This window comes from Grus americana, chromosome 26 (assembly GCF_028858705.1).
Source record: "Grus americana isolate bGruAme1 chromosome 26, bGruAme1.mat, whole genome shotgun sequence".
NCBI lineage: Eukaryota > Metazoa > Chordata > Aves > Gruiformes > Gruidae > Grus > Grus americana.
Window position 1 is genome coordinate 6,209,518 of NC_072877.1, and position 20,629 is coordinate 6,230,146.

The 20,629-nt window shown below is 64.7% G+C and overlaps 3 protein-coding genes across 3 annotated transcripts; 2 read left to right on the plus strand and 1 right to left on the minus strand.

Moving 5' to 3' along the window:
• Positions 1-797: 797 nt before the first annotated feature.
• LOC129196610 (uncharacterized) lies at positions 798-8,558 on the minus strand (the record flags this gene model as incomplete). The annotated part of the gene is made up of 3 exons (XM_054804368.1): positions 8,406-8,558; positions 7,845-8,054; positions 798-1,427 (listed from the first exon to the last, which is right to left on the minus strand). Coding segments are annotated over exons 1-3 (993 nt in total), but the record flags the coding sequence as incomplete, so codon positions are not given.
• Positions 8,559-10,488: 1,930 nt separating this feature from the next.
• LOC129196611 (proline-rich protein 22-like) lies at positions 10,489-11,127 on the plus strand (the record flags this gene model as incomplete). The annotated part of the gene is made up of 1 exon (XM_054804369.1): positions 10,489-11,127. A coding segment is annotated over one exon (639 nt), but the record flags the coding sequence as incomplete, so codon positions are not given.
• Positions 11,128-12,334: 1,207 nt separating this feature from the next.
• On the plus strand, positions 12,335-17,972 carry LOC129196612 (uncharacterized; the record flags this gene model as incomplete). Its single annotated transcript, XM_054804370.1, has 2 exons — positions 12,335-12,435; positions 17,207-17,972. Coding segments are annotated over exons 1-2 (867 nt in total), but the record flags the coding sequence as incomplete, so codon positions are not given.
• Positions 17,973-20,629: the final 2,657 nt, after the last annotated feature.

The window sequence follows — 20,629 nt, forward strand, 5'->3', positions numbered from 1 at the left end:
GCGGGTGACGGGAACAGGCTCTCCAGGGAAGCGGCCGCGGCACCAAGCCTGCCTCTGCAGCAGAAGGGCTTTGTGCCGCAGAACTGTGCCGCCGGCTCCTTGCCTTCTCCTACGCGGAGAAAGAGGTGCTGCGGGTGCTCAGGACCCTGATGCTCTTTGCACCGTCGGAAAGGACCGTCTCCCGCAGATCCCCCAGCTGACGGTGACTCGCAGGACTGCCTGGTGGTCACCTGCTGGGCTGGGGGCTGCTGGGGGCTTTGTGCTGGGGCACAGCGGGACAGGAGGAGCTGGGGAGGCGGGGAGATGAGCGGGGAGACGAGTCCCGTCCCCCCGCCCCCCGGGTCTGTCCTTGGCCCAGGGGCTCCGTGCTGCTTTCTGCGTGGGGCCGTGTCCGTGAGTCCTGCAGGGAGCCGTCTGTCCTGGCTCCCCCGCCAAAGGGCTGCTCCCCCCGGGGAAGGGGATGGGGGAGAGTCCCCCCCCGCCCTTGCCTGCCCCGCTGGCGGTGACTCGGCCCTGGGGGGGCTCGGCGCCCTTCGGGGCTCGCCGGCCCTGATCTGGGGCTCAGCGGGGCTTTGGCACCTCTTGGGTGCCGTTTCCCGGTGCCCCCCGCGCTCCCTCCCCCTCCCACACAGGCAGGGAGCCGTTCTGGAGAAACAGCTTTTAATTGTCAAAACGCAAGTTGAAATGTCCCATGTCTAACCCCCCTCCCCCCCACCCCCAAACACACCACCCCTCCTCCCCCATCCCCCACTCCCCCCACCTCCACCTCATCCCTGCTCGGGCTCTACTTCCCCCCCTGCCACCCCCGTGCTGCCTGCCAGAGCCCTGCGCTTGCTGGCCGGCTTCGGCAAGGCGCTCTGCCCCCGCTTCTTGCCCCGCTTCTCGCAGGCGGCAGCCTGGGACGGTGGCAGGGCCATCCCCGCAGCCCCCCACGGCTCCCGGGGCTCCATCCCGATGCCGTAGAATTCCTCGAGGCTCAGGATGGCGCCGGTGATCTCGGGGACGCTGTAGTCGGGGGTGAGCAGCTCCTCGGGCAGCGAGAGCCAGGCAAAGTCGCAGGGGGGGATGGCTGCGCCGGTGCCACCAAGCTCCCCAGGCACGGGGCCGCTGCTGGGGCTGTCCTGGCTGACCCCCACCGTGTCCGGGGAGCAGCCGAAGAGCCTCAGGGCCTCTTCGAGAGGCACCTCCTCGGACACGGTGAGGTCGCCTGCCGGGTCCCCAAGGGCTTGGTCGTGGGGGGCAGCAGAAGGGCAGGGTTGGTCATCGCTGCCCGGGGTGAAGTTGCTGCCCCCGTGTGCCTCCGCAGGGGTGGCCGTGCCGGAGATGGTGAGCCGGGCAGGTTGTCCCTCATGCCGGTAGCCGGGGATGGACGCCGGCAACACCGGGGAGGCAGGGGCCACCGCGCTCCCCTCTGCGCCGGTGTCCCCAGGGTCCCCAGGCGTGGGGCTGCTGCCGGCATCCTCCTGGCTGGCCTCCACCCCATCCAGGGAGCAGCCCAAGAGACTTAGGGACTCTTCGAGAAGCTCCCTGTCCGACACCCGAAGGTCTGCTGCCAGGTCCCCCAGGGCTGGGCTGGGGGAGCCATGGCTGCCCAGGGGGACGTTGGTGCCCGGGTGTGCCCCCACAGGGGTGGCCGTGCCACAGACGTCGGTCTGGGCAGGCTGCCCCTCGATGTGCTGGTTGCCGGGGATGGGCGTCGGCAACACCGCGGGGGCTGGGGCCACCGCTCTCCCCTCTGTGCCGGTGTCACCGGAGTCCCCAGGCATGGGGCTGCTGCCGGGACCGTCCTGGCTTGCCCCCACGGCATCCAGGGAGCACCCAAAGAGCCTGAGGGCCTCCCTGAGAAGCTCCTCCTCGGAGACTGCAAAGTCTCCATCCGCGTCCCCAAGGGCTTGGTGGTGGGGGCCAGCAGAGGGGCTGGGGGGGGCTTCGCGGCCCGGGGGGACGTTGGTGCCCGGGTGTGCCCCCGCAGGGCTGGCCGTGCCAGGGGTGGTAATCGCGGCAGGCTGCCCCTCGATGTGCCGGTAGCCAGGGCTGTATGTGGGCAGCGCTGGGGGGGGCTGGGGCCTCCTCTCTCCCCTGATGGTGGCAGGGTGCGAGGTGTGGCGGCTGTGCCTGGGGGGTCAGAGGGGCTGCCCAGGCCGGGAGGGTCGTGCAGCCCCTGGGGCCCCACAGGGCAGCACCCGGCAGAGCAGCGGTGCCATGGCTGAGCGCGGAGCTGTCCGGGGCAGGCATGCTGGCGACCGTCCACTGGATGTGGAAGACGCGGGGGTCGAAGAAGCAGCCGCACGGAGCCCTCTGCAGACCTGTGTGGGTGAGAGGGAGCCGTGCTGGGCTGGGAGGACCCTCCAGGGCCAGCCACCGAGCCGGCCCCGATGGCCGACGTCCCCCGGCTCTGTGCCGGGCACGTGGGGAGCTTGTGGCCGGGGCGCTCCGCGCGGGGTGAGCTGCTGTGCCGGGGGGCCGGGGATGCAAACCAGGGAGGAGACTCGCCCACAGGAGGTGAACCGGGAGAGATGGCCCCAAGTATTTGGGAAATTCTCGGGGAACTGGATTTCCTGGGCACGCAGCACCCAGGCCAGAACTGCCAGGGGGACGGGGTGCTGGGGGCGCCGGGGTGGCAGAGCAGCCAGGGGTGCCGTACCTGCTGGTGGTAGTGCCTGGGGGCCCTGGGGTGCCACCCACACTTAGGGGGCCCAGGCTGCGGGGAAGGGCTGCTGCTGGAGGGGCAGTTGGCACAGGGTGGCTGAGCCTGGAGGAGAGACAGGAGCGATGGCCGGCGGTCACCTCCGCTCTTGCCCCCAAGAGCGTCCCCGGGCTGCAGGGGTCGGGGTGGGTGCCTACCTCGGGGGTAGAAGGTTTGGGGAAGGACAACCGTCTGCAGGAGCGGGGGTGCCGGGGGGTGCCGGGGGCCGCGCGGTGGGAGCCGCAGTGGTGGCGGCGGCGGCGGCGCCATGTCGCGTTCTGGCTGTTGGCTGCTAAGGACTCTCTGGCGTCTCCCAGGAGGGAATGTGGGGTCTCCGCGTGTTCCGCCCCGCCCCAACAGCCTCCCCAGCCTGGGGAGGGCAAGGCTTCGGGGGGGGCCTTGCTGCGTTCCCAGAGCTGGCACGTCCCTGGGATTCGTGGGACTCGGTGGGACGAGTGCCACGCCTGGAGTGCTGGCACGGAGGCTGCAGGCTGTTCAGGAGGGGTAGGCAGGGCAGGCGAGGTGGAGGGGTCGCACTCTGTGGAAGGGAGAGCTTGGACGGTACGGCCCTTACGGTCAGCAAGGGTGTGGTGGAGAGCCTCTGGGTGAGGATGAGGGGCATGGAAAACAAAGCGGCTGTTGTAGTGGGTGTCTGCTCCCGATGGCCCGGCCGGGATGCCCGCACTGCGGACTTATGCCATAGGCCATGAGGAGAAGTCGCTGCACGAGTAGCCCTTGTCCTGATGGTGCAGATGTTCTGTTGGGCGGTCGGTCACTGGAACAGGCTGCCAGGGAAGTGGTCACGGCCCCAGGGCTGTCAGAGTTCAAGGAGCATCTGAGCGACTGTCGTAGTCATATGATTGAATTGTAGCTAGTCCTGCGGGGAGCAGGACATTGGACTTGATGATCCTTATGGGTCCCTTCCAAGTCGAGATGGTCTATGATTCTGCGAAATAAAGATGCAAGTCATGCACCGAGTTCATCCAGAAAAGATCTGCCTGGGTTGAGTTTATTCTAAGTTGGGACGCAAGCGGTGGGGAGAAGGTGGGGGTCCTGTGGGCTGAAGTTCTTTGGGGAAAGGACCTGCCGTGTTCAGCAGTGCTGCGTTTCAAATTCTCCCTCCTCTGGGTCGAGGAGGAACGCTCGGATGAGTTGCAGCTGCGGCACCTGCCTTGCTGGTCCCCACATGCAGAGCTGTCTCTGAGCGATGCTGCAGCCGCAGCGAGCCTTGGGGTCCAGGAGGGACAGACTGCAGGAGACACAAACGTCCCCCATCATGGCGCTGCTCCCTGGCAGAGAGCTCCAGCTGTCTCCAGCCCCGAGCAGAGCCTGGGGTGCCCAGCCCTGGCGTGTGCCTTGGACCGGGGTTTCAGGCTTGTCTCCAGTCCTGTCTCTGCTGAGTGGAGCCCTGGACAGAGCCTGGAGCTGGTTCCTCCCCTTTCTGGTACCCTCGGTGGACCCTCTGACCCACACCTTGCTCTGCCCATCCTGCTCAGATACCTGCTGGCGAGGGCACGGGCGCTGTTGTGGCGACCCTCCGCTCCGGGCTCATCCGCCCTTGTGGGGCAGCCCCACTCTTGCTGCTCCCTGCATCGACCAACCTGGTTTGGAAAAACCATGTCCTGGAAGCATCAGTCATCATGTGAGAGGGAGCTGGAGTGACTGAGGAGATCCAGCCGGCCGGTCGGCGTTCCGGCAGCTGACGGGAGCATTTCAGCCTGTGAATGTCTGAGACCCAAGTGCTGAGCTCGGGCACGAGCCTGCTGTGTGCTGGACACAAACGGAACGGGTTGGCTTTGAATTTTGACAATACCTGCGCTACAGAAAAGTGGTGGGGCCTGAGTCCTCCAGGTAATACAGAGAGATGGGACAGAAACCTCCCCCGGCGAAGAGGCCGGTCACCCGTTGTGCTTCCGCACAGACGCTATTTAGATGGGAAGAACCCCGAGCCTGGGGGCGGAAGGAGGAAGGTGAACCTCTGGGCTGGAGGGAGCTCTTGAAAATGAAGGAGTTTAACAGGGAGAAGTGCCAAGGGATGATGGCAAGAGACCTTGGCAGGTCCTACTTGAGACCGGTAACGGCGAGCAGCCACGCAGCACAACACCGGCTACAACTGTTGGCCCGACCCCCCGGGACCGGTAGGTCCCAGGACCCCGCCCCTACAAAGCCCTCTGGGATGACGCCCGGGGTTTGCAGCAGCACCTCCCTTTGTGATCCCAGCAGATAAATCTGTTTCAGGCACAGGCTGGTCGCTCCCCCTGGGAACAGCCATGGCTGGGCTCCGACGTGCCGCGTGTCCCTTGGGGCTGCCCAGGCTGTTGGGGCAGGGGGTTCTCTTGTCTGCCCCAGGCAGCAGCAGCAGCAGCAACAGCAGCAGCTCCTGGCACCTTCCCACCCAGTCCAGGAGGTGCATCTCGTTCCCCGCTGCTGGCCGGGGAAAGTGGGGCAGCGCAGGAGGGCACAGCACCAGCCCTGCTCAGAGACACACCCGAGGAACCAGACGCAGCCTGGCTGCCGGCCCTGCGGGGGCTTTGCTCTTCCCCCTCCTGCTCTTATCGCCAGGCTCTGTCCACCTCTAACACCTCCTCTGGATTGCCGGCAGGGCTGTGTGGCTGCAACAGCAGGGACAAAGCTGCTCTCACGCCCCGAGGCCCATCCTGCCCCAGCCCCACACACCCGTGGGCCCATCGGTACCCACCGTCCTCAGCTCAGGACAAGCCCTAAGCACTCGCTTGCAGCTGCAGAGAGGTGCCTGGAGGCAGGGGCTGACCCAGGTCATTCCCAGGCCAGGAGAAAGTGGAGGATGCTCTATCCAGCCCCACGGCTCAGGGTCGGGATCCTTCACCCAGTGCCGACTCACTGCCACAAAACCGCGCTAGCACGTGGCAGGAACTGCGCACACTTACTGCTGCAGCCAGATCTTCACTGCTACGCTCCTGTGCCCACACCTCCCGTCTCTCCTGGAGCTCTCTGTCCTACTCCCTTCTCCTGAGGTAGGCGGGAGGAGTGGGGCAGTAGGATTTCCGAAAAGCCAGAGAGGCTTCTCAAGCAGCAGGCAAATGCAGGGGTCTGGCTCCCAAAAGCACCAGCCCCGTGGGAGGTGCTGGAGTCACGTTTCCCAGGAGGCCTTACGTTCTCTCTGACAGGGCTCAAACGAAAGATACACGAGGGCTATAACGGGAGGGAGCGGGGAGGTGTCCTTCAGCCAATCAACGGCACCTTGGAGCAGTGGGCAGGCGTTGCATAGCCTCGGCTTCCATCCAGCAAACCTGTGTCAGGATTCATCCATTGCTTACCTTCTTTCCCTTGCTCCTTAGCCATGTCTTCTCTCAGGTCTCCCCCTTGTTCAGACTGGAACTCTGCCCTCGGTCTGGATAACAGTTGGGTAAACTCTTCACTGGAAAGAAGGTGCAAAGGCATGAAGCCGACAGCAGCGTCTCACAACACCCTGCTCTACACCCACGGTCTAGCCAGAACACACGAGCCCTTGTGAGAAGCACTACTTGCCTTTCAGAACTAATTAAGACAGCATGCCCAACGGAAGTCTCCTGCTCCCACGAGCACAAGACCATCCCATTGCCCTCATCCACCTCCCCAGGAGCCTCGCTTGTGCACAGGCCTCTCTGTCGTGCCTTCTTCCCCTTTGGCCTCCTTGGCCTTGGTCAAGTTGCCTGGTGAACCTCTCTTTCGATGGTGGAGACGCCCGTCAAGAGGGCTCCCTGCAACTGTGGAAGAAGGCAGCTCTTCAGAACAGCGTTTTGTGACCACCTGGGCAAGCAAGCTGCAGACCTGCTCGGTCCCAGCTCAGTAGCCAGTCTTTATCTTCTTTCTCCCCGCATCCCTCTTCCCCCGCAGAGCAGGACTGTTCTTCCCGGGGGTTTCTTAATCGCAAACCTGGGAAGAAGCAGGCACAAGTGGGAAGAAAGGGCTCCTCCTTCCCTTGGCTTCCAGCGACAGAGATGCCCGGCGGCCACTGCGAGGTCTCTAGGTTTCCGACGCAGCACATCCAGGCTGCTCACCACCTTGTAGGACTCTGTCAGGTAACTGGTGACACAGTCAAGAGCCCCCCGGCTCCCTGGCAGTCCCTCCCTGATGCACCGTCTGGATGTGTACAGAGCCAGCTCCATCCCACGCCTCATTGGTGGACCTGCTCAGCAGGGCTTGTCCCAGCGCCGAGCTCCGCAGAGCCCTTTGGGCCAGCAAGTCCCTCCTCTCCTCCCCCTGGCTCCACGGAGAAGACATTCCAGAGACTTCTCATGCACTGGAGTCTCAGGAAAGATGGGGACATGTCCCCAACGGGACTTGTACAGGTCGGGTCTTGGAACCAGCCTTGAAGAGAGGCTTCCTGGGTACAAGTCAACGCACAGGAAAACTGAGAAGCTCTCTTTTAAAGTTCTTTTTGCCATCACCCCATCTGGGTCTATGATCATGTTGGGAGATTAAAGCATAACCCCTCTTCCACATTAATCCAGGCGAGGAGAGTCAGAGCCAGGAATAAGAAGGAACACACATGGAGGTAGCTGGAAACCCTTCCTTTAAGAAGGGATTCTCGAATAACCTCAGAGGCAGGCAAGGTCCGGCAGCACAGCCCTGCCAAGCAGGAGCTGAGAAGCCACGCAAATAGACTCACGTGGGCAGCACGCGCATCCCCCAGGATGCACGTGGAGAGCAGCAGGTTCACTGCCACGTTAATCCTTGTCTGTGGGTTCTGCAGAAGATGTGGCTGACAAGGCCAAGGAAAGGAGCTCCTCCCTCACAAAGGCAGCAAGCCTTCCCACCGCTCACGTAGCTGCCTCAAGGAAACCCTCTCCTCTGTGTGTCTTTCACCACCAGCAGCCCTCCCTTAGCACGAACAAGAGCCGCACTGTTGTGCAACAAGACTTGCCCTGGCCTTTCACCTTCTCCCCAAGCCGCTGGGAATGGGACCCAGGCTAGAGCGGTGTTTGGCCTGAGCCAAGACAGCTCTCCTCCGGGCTTCCTCTGTAGCCAAGACCACCGCATGCAAGCAAGGAGCTCCACGGAAGGCCGGCGTTGTGGAAGGCTGTGCCTTGCCCAAGTGCTACGCCAATGGTGGCAGGCCAAGAGAAGCCAGCTCCGGAGTCCTCTGAGAGGACCTCAGAAGGCTGCCAAGGAGCCCTGGAAAAAATGTTAAACTTACCGGCAGCAGACAGTTTAGTACAACTCCAGTGCCGTCGACGGCGAGGAGAAAGTCCTTGTAGTATCTCATCGTGAGGACCCTGTTTCGGCTCATAAGGAAACTAATGCCCTTGAAAACAAGGTTGTAATCCTCTCCGAGCCCTGCGCCCCGGCTGCAGAGCACTATGATGTCACTCATGAGTTCCTTCACTAGCTTCTCTGGAAGGGTCGTCTTCAGGGACAGCGGAGAACAGTCCGGGCCACAATTCTGAGGTCACCTGGAAAACGGCAAAAGAGCAGCAAGGTCAGGTAGGCAGCAGCTCTGCAGACTGAAATACACTTTCAGGAGCTGCTCACCCCACCGGCAATCCTGCACTACAGACGTCTGGTGGGCAATATACTGGCCAAAACTCAAAGGACAAAAGAAGCGTGGCCATGGGGTAGGAGCCCGCCGCAGGGAGATGGGTCCAGCTGCCAGGGCCGCGTGGAGGGTGCCAGCCCCTCAGCTGTGCCACGCTCAGGCCATCAAAGACTGCACCACAGCCCTGAGGGTCAGCCTGGCCACCCCACCCTGTGCCCTCACGACTGCGCAGAGGACGCCTCGGCTTTCAGTGACGCAGACCTGAGACAGGTCATGGGTTTGGACGAGGTGACGATGTTCTCCGGTGCACAGCCCAATGCCGCTGCAAGGGGATGCCAAGGCTTCATGCTGCTGCCTGACCCGGAATGTCTCCATTGGCACGGCTGAGCCCCTGAGCCTCTGCAACTCTCTCCAACAGATGAAACGAGGGTGCGATCCCCTCATCCTCACCCAGAGGCTCTCCACCACACCCTTGCTGACCGTAAGGGCCGTACCGTCCAAGCTCTCCCTTCCACAGAGTGCGACCCCTCCACCTCGCCTGCCCTGCCTACCCCTCCTGAACAGCCTGCAGCCTCCGTGCCAGCACTCCAGGCGTGGCACTCGTCCCACCGAGTCCCACGAATCCCAGGGACGTGCCAGCTCTGGGAACGCAGCAAGGCCCCCCCCGAAGCCTTGCCCTCCCCAGGCTGGGGAGGCTGTTGGGGCGGGGCGGAACACGCGGAGACCCCACATTCCCTCCTGGGAGACGCCAGAGAGTCCTTAGCAGCCAACAGCCAGAACGCGACATGGCGCCGCCGCCGCCGCCACCACTGCGGCTCCCACCGCGCGGCCCCCGGCACCCCCCGGCACCCCCGCTCCTGCAGACGGTTGTCCTTCCCCAAACCTTCTACCCCCGAGGTAGGCACCCACCCCGACCCCTGCAGCCCGGGGACGCTCTTGGGGGCAAGAGCGGAGGTGACCGCCGGCCATCGCTCCTGTCTCTCCTCCAGGCTCAGCCACCCTGTGCCAACTGCCCCTCCAGCAGCAGCCCTTCCCCGCAGCCTGGGCCCCCTCAGTGTGGGTGGCACCCCAGGGCCCCCAGGCACTACCACCAGCAGGTACGGCACCCCTGGCTGCTCTGCCACCCCGGCGCCCCCAGCACCCCGTCCCCCTGGCAGTTCTGGCCTGGGTGCTGCGTGCCCAGGAAATCCAGTTCCCCGAGAATTTCCCAAATACTTGGGGCCATCTCTCCCGGTTCACCTCCTGTGGGCGAGTCTCCTCCCTGGTTTGCATCCCCGGCCCCCCGGCACAGCAGCTCACCCCGCGCGGAGCGCCCCGGCCACAAGCTCCCCACGTGCCCGGCACAGAGCCGGGGGACGTCGGCCATCGGGGCCGGCTCGGTGGCTGGCCCTGGAGGGTCCTCCCAGCCCAGCACGGCTCCCTCTCACCCACACAGGTCTGCAGAGGGCTCTGTGCGGCTGCTTCTTCGACCCCCGCGTCTTCCACATCCAGTGGACGGTCGCCAGCATGCCTGCCCCGGACAGCTCCGCGCTCAGCCATGGCACCGCTGCTCTGCCGGGTGCTGCCCTGTGGGGCCCCAGGGGCTGCACGACCCTCCCGGCCTGGGCAGCCCCTCTGACCCCCCAGGCACAGCCGCCACACCTCGCACCCTGCCACCATCAGGGGAGAGAGGAGGCCCCAGCCCCCCCCAGCGCTGCCCACATACAGCCCTGGCTACCGGCACATCGAGGGGCAGCCTGCCGCGATTACCACCCCTGGCACGGCCAGCCCTGCGGGGGCACACCCGGGCACCAACGTCCCCCCGGGCCGCGAAGCCCCCCCCAGCCCCTCTGCTGGCCCCCACCACCAAGCCCTTGGGGACGCGGATGGAGACTTTGCAGTCTCCGAGGAGGAGCTTCTCAGGGAGGCCCTCAGGCTCTTTGGGTGCTCCCTGGATGCCGTGGGGGCAAGCCAGGACGGTCCCGGCAGCAGCCCCATGCCTGGGGACTCCGGTGACACCGGCACAGAGGGGAGAGCGGTGGCCCCAACCCCCGCGGTGTTGCCGACGCCCATCCCCGGCAACCAGCACATCGAGGGGCAGCCTGCCCAGACCGACGTCTGTGGCACGGCCACCCCTGTGGGGGCACACCCGGGCACCAACGTCCCCCTGGGCAGCCATGGCTCCCCCAGCCCAGCCCTGGGGGACCTGGCAGCAGACCTTCGGGTGTCGGACAGGGAGCTTCTCGAAGAGTCCCTAAGTCTCTTGGGCTGCTCCCTGGATGGGGTGGAGGCCAGCCAGGAGGATGCCGGCAGCAGCCCCACGCCTGGGGACCCTGGGGACACCGGCGCAGAGGGGAGCGCGGTGGCCCCTGCCTCCCCGGTGTTGCCGGCGTCCATCCCCGGCTACCGGCATGAGGGACAACCTGCCCGGCTCACCATCTCCGGCACGGCCACCCCTGCGGAGGCACACGGGGGCAGCAACTTCACCCCGGGCAGCGATGACCAACCCTGCCCTTCTGCTGCCCCCCACGACCAAGCCCTTGGGGACCCGGCAGGCGACCTCACCGTGTCCGAGGAGGTGCCTCTCGAAGAGGCCCTGAGGCTCTTCGGCTGCTCCCCGGACACGGTGGGGGTCAGCCAGGACAGCCCCAGCAGCGGCCCCGTGCCTGGGGAGCTTGGTGGCACCGGCGCAGCCATCCCCCCCTGCGACTTTGCCTGGCTCTCGCTGCCCGAGGAGCTGCTCACCCCCGACTACAGCGTCCCCGAGATCACCGGCGCCATCCTGAGCCTCGAGGAATTCTACGGCATCGGGATGGAGCCCCGGGAGCCGTGGGGGGCTGCGGGGATGGCCCTGCCACCGTCCCAGGCTGCCGCCTGCGAGAAGCGGGGCAAGAAGCGGGGGCAGAGCGCCTTGCCGAAGCCGGCCAGCAAGCGCAGGGCTCTGGCAGGCAGCACGGGGGTGGCAGGGGGGGAAGTAGAGCCCGAGCAGGGATGAGGTGGAGGTGGGGGGAGTGGGGGATGGGGGAGGAGGGGTGGTGTGTTTGGGGGTGGGGGGGAGGGGGGTTAGACATGGGACATTTCAACTTGCGTTTTGACAATTAAAAGCTGTTTCTCCAGAACGGCTCCCTGCCTGTGTGGGAGGGGGAGGGAGCGCGGGGGGCACCGGGAAACGGCACCCAAGAGGTGCCAAAGCCCCGCTGAGCCCCAGATCAGGGCCGGCGAGCCCCGAAGGGCGCCGAGCCCCCCCAGGGCCGAGTCACCGCCAGCGGGGCAGGCAAGGGCGGGGGGGGACTCTCCCCCATCCCCTTCCCCGGGGGGGAGCAGCCCTTTGGCGGGGGAGCCAGGACAGACGGCTCCCTGCAGGACTCACGGACACGGCCCCACGCAGAAAGCAGCACGGAGCCCCTGGGCCAAGGACAGACCCGGGGGGCGGGGGGACGGGACTCGTCTCCCCGCTCATCTCCCCGCCTCCCCAGCTCCTCCTGTCCCGCTGTGCCCCAGCACAAAGCCCCCAGCAGCCCCCAGCCCAGCAGGTGACCACCAGGCAGTCCTGCGAGTCACCGTCAGCTGGGGGATCTGCGGGAGACGGTCCTTTCCGACGGTGCAAAGAGCATCAGGGTCCTGAGCACCCGCAGCACCTCTTTCTCCGCGTAGGAGAAGGCAAGGAGCCGGCGGCACAGTTCTGCGGCACAAAGCCCTTCTGCTGCAGAGGCAGGCTTGGTGCCGCGGCCGCTTCCCTGGAGAGCCTGTTCCCGTCACCCGCCACCCTCTCGGCGAAGAACCTTTTCCTCGTGCCCACTCTGAACTTCCCCCGACGCAGCTTCGTTCCATTTCCTCCTGTTCTTTGGAGGCTTCTGCAGCAATGGAGTTCCTTCTTCCACGCCGGACAAGCAGGCGAGAGGCCTGTTTATCCTACAGACGAGATGGTTCGAGGGGACCTTATCAATGTCCAGAAGTGCCTGAAGGGAGGGTGCAAAGAAGACGGAGCCAGGCTCTGCTCAGATCAGGGCCCAGTGACAGGGCCAGAGGCCGTGGGCACAAACTGTAAGACAGCATGTTCCCTCTGAACATGAGGAAACTCTGCTCAGTCTTAGAGTGGCTGAGCCTCGCACAGGTTGCCCAGAGAGGTTGTGGTGTCTCCCTCCTTGGAGGTGCGCAGAAGCTGTCTGGACATGGTCCTGCTCAACTGGTTCTACGTGGCCCTGCTTGAGCAAGGGGCTTGGACCAGATGGCCTCTGGAGGCCCCTTCCAACCTCGACTATACCATGACTCAGTGACTGCCCAGAGCAGGGAATCTGACTTCAGGAGGTGCCTTCACCTCCAGTTCTTTGCCTTTCTCGGCAGACGTACTCCTGCGGGCCCAGTCAGCCCAAGGACGCTGTTTCTGAGGAGTCTATGAGCAATTCCAAAAGAAGGGACCAAGTAACCAGCTCCCAAGCTGCCGTGGTGTTTGAGCACATGCTGGGATGTGTCTTCCCGACACATCAAAGGAAAACAAGTGGGATCCCTGGGCACAGCACAGAACCGGAAACCTGCCCTGCAGATCACTGACTCTTCCGTCTACAATGGTCTTCCCGTCAGCGTGGCTACACCTGCGTAACGTCACCTGCCTTCCTCCTGTCCAGCTGCACATGGAACCACAGAACCGTGGGGTAGCTGAGGTTGGGAGGGACCTCTGGAGGTCATCTGGTCCGAGCCCTCTGCTCGAGCAGGGCCACCTAGAGCTGGTTGCCCAGGGCTTTTGAACACCTGCAAGGATGGAGACGCCACAATCTCTCTGGGTCACCTGTTCCAGCAAGACCACTGGAAATGCATGCGGTGGAAACCCGTGGCTTTCCTTGCAACCAGCTCCTGAGCATTTTTGCTTGACTTCCTGTTCATTGGAGGAGAAAAGAGCCTCAGATGAGAGCAGGAGCGGGACGTGTTGCAGATTGGTGTAACGATGGTGTCGGGTGTAGAAGAACAGCCCTCTCGATAGGGAGTCTTGAAAGAGCCCTTCAGACGTCCTCGTCCAACTACTTCTGTGGGCTCTTCCTGTCAGTCTTGCAAATGACTCCATCCTTCTCCACACTGGAGAGATGCAACCACATGGTTTCGAGGTCTTCATTCCTGTCCTCCTCGAAGACAGGAGTGGTGTTTGCTCTCTTCCCGTCCTCGGCGAGCTCTCCCAGTCCCCGTGACCACGCAAAGCTAATCTAGATGCAGCTCCCTCAGCACTGCTGGCTCCTCCTGTTGGGTCCCCACGCGTCATGCATTCACCCGGAGGCATCTCGGAGAGGCGCCCACGCCTGCTCGCTCCCCAGCACGTCCTCGGCCCTGCACCCTGCGTGCTCGGCGCTGCACCTCGTGTATTGAGCCCAGCACCACGCTTGCTCGCTCGGTGCTGCACCCTGTGCTGTTTTGTGCCGTCCCCATGAGCTGGGGCTGCACCCACCAGCCCTCGCGTGCCCGGTGCTGCACCCCGCAGGCTCGGTGCTGCTCCCCACGTGCGCGGCCCGGCACCCGCTTTTGCTCACTGCTGCACCCCATGTGCTCGCTGTAATAAGTAATTGGAGGTAATTTGGTGATCAAAATGGGTTAGAGGAGAAAAGCAATCTTTCTGCACCAGAGAACATCCCGTTTGGCGAGGCTTGATCACAAGGTTGCAAAGTGCAGTGCTGTGTTACTATGACAATTTGTATCTCTGTAACAAACTACCCAGACTTGAAGGAGCCACGATAAGGGAAGAAGCAGAAAGGCGCAAAATCAACCTATAAAGGGGGCTGCTTAGCTTGTTTGAATTTGCGAGCCCTTGGTGGAGCTGCGACTCCCCGGCCGCCCAGCGCTGCTTTTGCTTTCCTACCTTAATAAATATAAATTGAATTTACTTTGGACTCTATTTGTCTCAATTCAACTATAACACTCACTGCTGCACCCCCCTATGCTCCGTGCTGCACCTCTCCGTGCTTGGCCCCACACCCCACATCTTCTGCGCTGCACCTGCATGCTCAGACCTGCAGCCCACGTGCTCGGAGCTGCACCCCATGTGCTCATGCTGCACCCCCCATACTGGGAGCTGCACCCCATGTGCTCGGTGCTGCACCCCTGGGCTGCCTCCACCCCTGCAGGGGTGCAGGCTCTTGCTACTGGGGGGCAGCCCTGCTGCAGGAGCACCCACACACCTGGGTCCCTTCCCAGCTTTGGGGGTGCAGGGGGCTGGGACCCGCGGGCCCAGGCCATGGGTCCTCCCAGCGTCACCCAGGGGCTCCTGCCTCAGTTTCCCCCACAGACTTGCCTGTCTGGGGCAGATGGGGCCACCCGGGGGTGACACGGGTGCAGGACAGGGATAGGGTGGGGTCATCCCCTGCTAAAACCTTGGCGGGGCTGAGAGGACCCCAGCCTTCAGGCACATCCCCCCCCCCCAGCCCCCGCCCCCCAGGCCCGCCCTGGGCCATGCTGCAGCTCTGTGCACCCAGCACCGCACGTGGCCGGGGACACAGGGCCCGCGGGGACACGGGTCTCCATCCCCACGCATCCCAGCCACGGGGTGCAACTGGGTGGCCCACCAAGAGCTTCCCTGAGACCGGGATCCACCGCGAGGGGAGGGGGCAGCCAGATTCTTGAGGCGAGGGTGGGACAGGGTAACCCCCCGCCCCCGCCCTTGCCTGCCCCGCTGGCGGTGACTCGGCCCTGGGGGGGCTCGGCGCCCTTCGGGGCTCGCCGGCCCTGATCTGGGGCTCAGCGGGGCTTCGGCACCTCTTGGGTGCCGTTTCCCGGTGCCCCCCGCGCTCCCTCCCCCTCCCACACAGGCAGGGAGCCGTTCTGGAGAAACAGCTTTTAATTGACAAAACACAAGTTGAAATGTCCCATGTCTAACCCCCCTCCCCCCCACCCCCAAACTTCAGCCCACAGGACCCCCACCTTCTCCCCACCGCTTGCGTCCCAACTTAGAATAAACTCAACCCAGGCAGATCTTTTCTGGATGAACTCGGTGCATGACTTGCATCTTTATTTCGCAGAATCATAGACCATCTCGACTTGGAAGGGACCCATAAGGATCATCAAGTCCAATGTCCTGCTCCCCGCAGGACTAGCTACAATTCAATCATATGACTACGACAGTCGCTCAGATGCTCCTTGAACTCTGACAGCCCTGGGGCCGTGACCACTTCCCTGGCAGCCTGTTCCAGTGACCGACCGCCCAACAGAACATCTGCACCATCAGGACAAGGGCTACTCGTGCAGCGACTTCTCCTCATGGCCTATGGCATAAGTCCGCAGTGCGGGCATCCCGGCCGGGCCATCGGGAGCAGACACCCACTACAACAGCCGCTTTGTTTTCCATGCCCCTCATCCTCACCCAGAGGCTCTCCACCACACCCTTGCTGACCGTAAGGGCCGTACCGTCCAAGCTCTCCCTTCCACAGAGTGCGACCCCTCCACCTCGCCTGCCCTGCCTACCCCTCCTGAACAGCCTGCAGCCTCCGTGCCAGCACTCCAGGCGTGGCACTCGTCCCACCGAGTCCCACGAATCCCAGGGACGTGCCAGCTCTGGGAACGCAGCAAGGCCCCCCCCCGAAGCCTTGCCCTCCCCAGGCTGGGGAGGCTGTTGGGGCGGGGCGGAACACGCGGAGACCCCACATTCCCTCCTGGGAGACGCCAGAGAGTCCTTAGCAGCCAACAGCCAGAACGCGACATGGCGCCGCCGCCGCCGCCACCACTGCGGCTCCCACCGCGCGGCCCCCGGCACCCCCCGGCACCCCCGCTCCTGCAGACGGTTGTCCTTCCCCAAACCTTCTACCCCCGAGGTAGGCACCCACCCCGACCCCTGCAGCCCGGGGACGCTCTTGGGGGCAAGAGCGGAGGTGACCGCCGGCCATCGCTCCTGTCTCTCCTCCAGGCTCAGCCACCCTGTGCCAACTGCCCCTCCAGCAGCAGCCCTTCCCCGCAGCCTGGGCCCCCTCAGTGTGGGTGGCACCCCAGGGCCCCCAGGCACTACCACCAGCAGGTACGGCACCCCTGGCTGCTCTGCCACCCCGGCGCCCCCAGCACCCCGTCCCCCTGGCAGTTCTGGCCTGGGTGCTGCGTGCCCAGGAAATCCAGTTCCCCGAGAATTTCCCAAATACTTGGGGCCATCTCTCCCGGTTCACCTCCTGTGGGCGAGTCTCCTCCCTGGTTTGCATCCCCGGCCCCCCGGCACAGCAGCTCACCCCGCGCGGAGCGCCCCGGCCACAAGCTCCCCACGTGCCCGGCACAGAGCCGGGGGACGTCGGCCATCGGGGCCGGCTCGGTGGCTGGCCCTGGAGGGTCCTCCCAGCCCAGCACGGCTCCCTCTCACCCACACAGGTCTGCAGAGGGCTCCGTGCGGCTGCTTCTTCGACCCCCGCGTCTTCCACATCCAGTGGACGGTCGCCAGCATGCCTGCCCCGGACAGCTCCGCGCTCAGCCATGGCACCGCTGCTCTGCCGGGTGCTGCCCTGTGGGGCCCCAGGGGCTGCACGACCCTCCCGGCCTGGGCAGCCCCTCTGACCCCCCAGGCACAGCCGCCACACCTCGCACCCTGCCACCATCAGGGGAGAGAGGAGGCCCCAGCCCCCCCCAGCGCTGCCCACATACAGCCCTGGCTACCGGCACATCGAGGGGCAGCCTGCCGCGATTACCACCCCTGGCACGGCCAGCCCTGCGGGGGCACACCCGGGCACCAACGTCCCCCCGGGCCGCGAAGCCCCCCCCCGCCCCTCTGCTGGCCCCCACCACCGAGCCCTTGGGGACGCGGATGGAGACGTTGCAGTCTCCGAGGAGGAGCTTCTCAGGGAGGCCCTCAGGCTCTTTGGGTGCTCCCTGGATGCCGTGGGGGCAAGCCAGGACGGTCCCGGCAGCAGCCCCATGCCTGGGGACTCCGGTGACACCGGCACAGAGGGGAGAGCGGTGGCCCCAGCCCCCCCGGTGTTGCCGACGCCCATCCCCGGCAACCAGCACATCGAGGGGCAGCCTGCCCAGACCGACGTCTGTGGCACGGCCACCCCTGTGGGGGCACACCCGGGCACCAACGTCCCCCTGGGCAGCCATGGCTCCCCCAGCCCAGCCCTGGGGGACCTGGCAGCAGACCTTCGGGTGTCGGACAGGGAGCTTCTCGAAGAGGCCCTAAGTCTCTTGGGCTGCTCCCTGGATGGGGTGGAGGCCAGCCAGGAGGATGCCGGCAGCAGCCCCACGCCTGGGGACCCTGGGGACACCGGCGCAGAGGGGAGCGCGGTGGCCCCTGCCTCCCCGGTGTTGCCGGCGTCCATCCCCGGCTACCGGCATGAGGGACAACCTGCCCGGCTCACCATCTCCGGCACGGCCACCCCTGCGGAGGCACACGGGGGCAGCAACTTCACCCCGGGCAGCGATGACCAACCCTGCCCTTCTGCTGCCCCCCACGACCAAGCCCTTGGGGACCCGGCAGGCGACCTCACCGTGTCCGAGGAGGTGCCTCTCGAAGAGGCCCTGAGGCTCTTCGGCTGCTCCCCGGACACGGTGGGGGTCAGCCAGGACAGCCCCAGCAGCGGCCCCGTGCCTGGGGAGCTTGGTGGCACCGGCGCAGCCATCCCCCCCTGCGACTTTGCCTGGCTCTCGCTGCCCGAGGAGCTGCTCACCCCCGACTACAGCGTCCCCGAGATCACCGGCGCCATCCTGAGCCTCGAGGAATTCTACGGCATCGGGATGGAGCCCCGGGAGCCGTGGGGGGCTGCGGGGATGGCCCTGCCACCGTCCCAGGCTGCCGCCTGCGAGAAGCGGGGCAAGAAGCGGGGGCAGAGCGCCTTGCCGAAGCCGGCCAGCAAGCGCAGGGCTCTGGCAGGCAGCACGCGGGTGGCAGGGGGGGAAGTAGAGCCCGAGCAGGGATGAGGTGGAGGTGGGGGGAGTGGGGGATGGGGGAGGAGGGGTGGTGCGTTTGGGGGTGGGGGGGAGGGGGGTTAGACATGGGACATTTCAACTTGCGTTTTGACAATTAAAAGCTGTTTCTCCAGAACGGCTCCCTGCCTGTGTGGGAGGGGGAGGGAGCGCGGGGGGCACCGGGAAACGGCACCCAAGAGGTGCCAAAGCCCCGCTGAGCCCCAGATCAGGGCCGGCGAGCCCCGAAGGGCGCCGAGCCCCCCCAGGGCCGAGTCACCGCCAGCGGGGCAGGCAAGGGCGGGGGGGGACTCTCCCCCATCCCCTTCCCCGGGGGGAGCAGCCCTTTGGCGGGGGAGCCAGGACAGACGGCTCCCTGCAGGACTCACGGACACGGCCCCACGCAGAAAGCAGCACGGAGCCCCTGGGCCAAGGACAGACCCGGGGGGCGGGGGGACGGGACTCGTCTCCCCGCTCATCTCCCCGCCTCCCCGGCTCCTCCTGTCCCGCTGTGCCCCAGCACAAAGCCCCCAGCAGCCCCCAGCCCAGCAGGTGACCACCAGGCAGTCCTGCGAGTCACCGTCAGCTGGGGGATCTGCGGGAGACGGTCCTTTCCGACGGTGCAAAGAGCATCAGGGTCCTGAGCACCCGCAGCACCTCTTTCTCCGCGTAGGAGAAGGCAAGGAGCCGGCGGCACAGTTCTGCGGCACAAAGCCCTTCTGCTGCAGAGGCAGGCTTGGTGCCGCGGCCGCTTCCCTGGAGAGCCTGTTCCCGTCACCCGCCACCCTCTCGGCGAAGAACCTTTTCCTCGTGCCCACTCTGAACTTCCCCCGACGCAGCTTCGTTCCATTTCCTCCTGTTCTTTGGAGGCTTCTGCAGCAATGGAGTTCCTTCTTCCACGCCGGACAAGCAGGCGAGAGGCCTGTTTATCCTACAGACGAGATGGTTCGAGGGGACCTTATCAATGTCCAGAAGTGCCTGAAGGGAGGGTGCAAAGAAGACGGAGCCAGGCTCTGCTCAGATCAGGGCCCAGTGACAGGGCCAGAGGCCGTGGGCACAAACTGTAAGACAGCATGTTCCCTCTGAACATGAGGAAACTCTGCTCAGTCTTAGAGTGGCTGAGCCTCGCACAGGTTGCCCAGAGAGGTTGTGGTGTCTCCCTCCTTGGAGGTGCGCAGAAGCTGTCTGGACATGGTCCTGCTCAACTGGTTCTACGTGGCCCTGCTTGAGCAAGGGGCTTGGACCAGATGGCCTCTGGAGGCCCCTTCCAACCTCGACTATACCATGACTCAGTGACTGCCCAGAGCAGGGAATCTGACTTCAGGAGGTGCCTTCACCTCCAGTTCTTTGCCTTTCTCGGCAGACGTACTCCTGCGGGCCCAGTCAGCCCAAGGACGCTGTTTCTGAGGAGTCTATGAGCAATTCCAAAAGAAGGGACCAAGTAACCAGCTCCCAAGCTGCCGTGGTGTTTGAGCACATGCTGGGATGTGTCTTCCCGACACATCAAAGGAAAACAAGTGGGATCCCTGGGCACAGCACAGAACCGGAAACCTGCCCTGCAGATCACTGACTCTTCCGTCTACAATGGTCTTCCCGTCAGCGTGGCTACACCTGCGTAACGTCACCTGCCTTCCTCCTGTCCAGCTGCACATGGAACCACAGAACCGTGGGGTAGCTGAGGTTGGGAGGGACCTCTGGAGGTCATCTGGTCCGAGCCCTCTGCTCGAGCAGGGCCACCTAGAGCTGGTTGCCCAGGGCTTTTGAACACCTGCAAGGATGGAGACGCCACAATCTCTCTGGGTCACCTGTTCCAGCAAGACCACTGGAAATGCATGCGGTGGAAACCCGTGGCTTTCCTTGCAACCAGCTCCTGAGCATTTTTGCTTGACTTCCTGTTCATTGGAGGAGAAAAGAGCCTCAGATGAGAGCAGGAGCGGGACGTGTTGCAGATTGGTGTAACGATGGTGTCGGGTGTAGAAGAACAGCCCTCTCGATAGGGAGTCTTGAAAGAGCCCTTCAGACGTCCTCGTCCAACTACTTCTGTGGGCTCTTCCTGTCAGTCTTGCAAATGACTCCATCCTTCTCCACACTGGAGAGATGCAACCACATGGTTTCGAGGTCTTCATTCCTGTCCTCCTCGAAGACAGGAGTGGCATTTGCTCTCTTCCCGTCCTCGGCGAGCTCTCCCAGTCCCCGTGACCACGCAAAGCTAATCTAGATGCAGCTCCCTCAGCACTGCTGGCTCCTCCTGTTGGGTCCCCACGCGTCATGCATTCACCCGGAGGCATCTCGGAGAGGCGCCCACGCCTGCTCGCTCCCCAGCACGTCCTCGGCCCTGCACCCTGCGTGCTCGGCGCTGCACCTCGTGTATTGAGCCCAGCACCACGCTTGCTCGCTCGGTGCTGCACCCTGTGCTGTTTTGTGCCGTCCCCATGAGCTGGGGCTGCACCCACCAGCCCTCGCGTGCCCGGTGCTGCACCCCGCAGGCTCGGTGCTGCTCCCCACGTGCGCGGCCCGGCACCCGCTTTTGCTCACTGCTGCACCCCATGTGCTCGCTGTAATAAGTAATTGGAGGTAATTTGGTGATCAAAATGGGTTAGAGGAGAAAAGCAATCTTT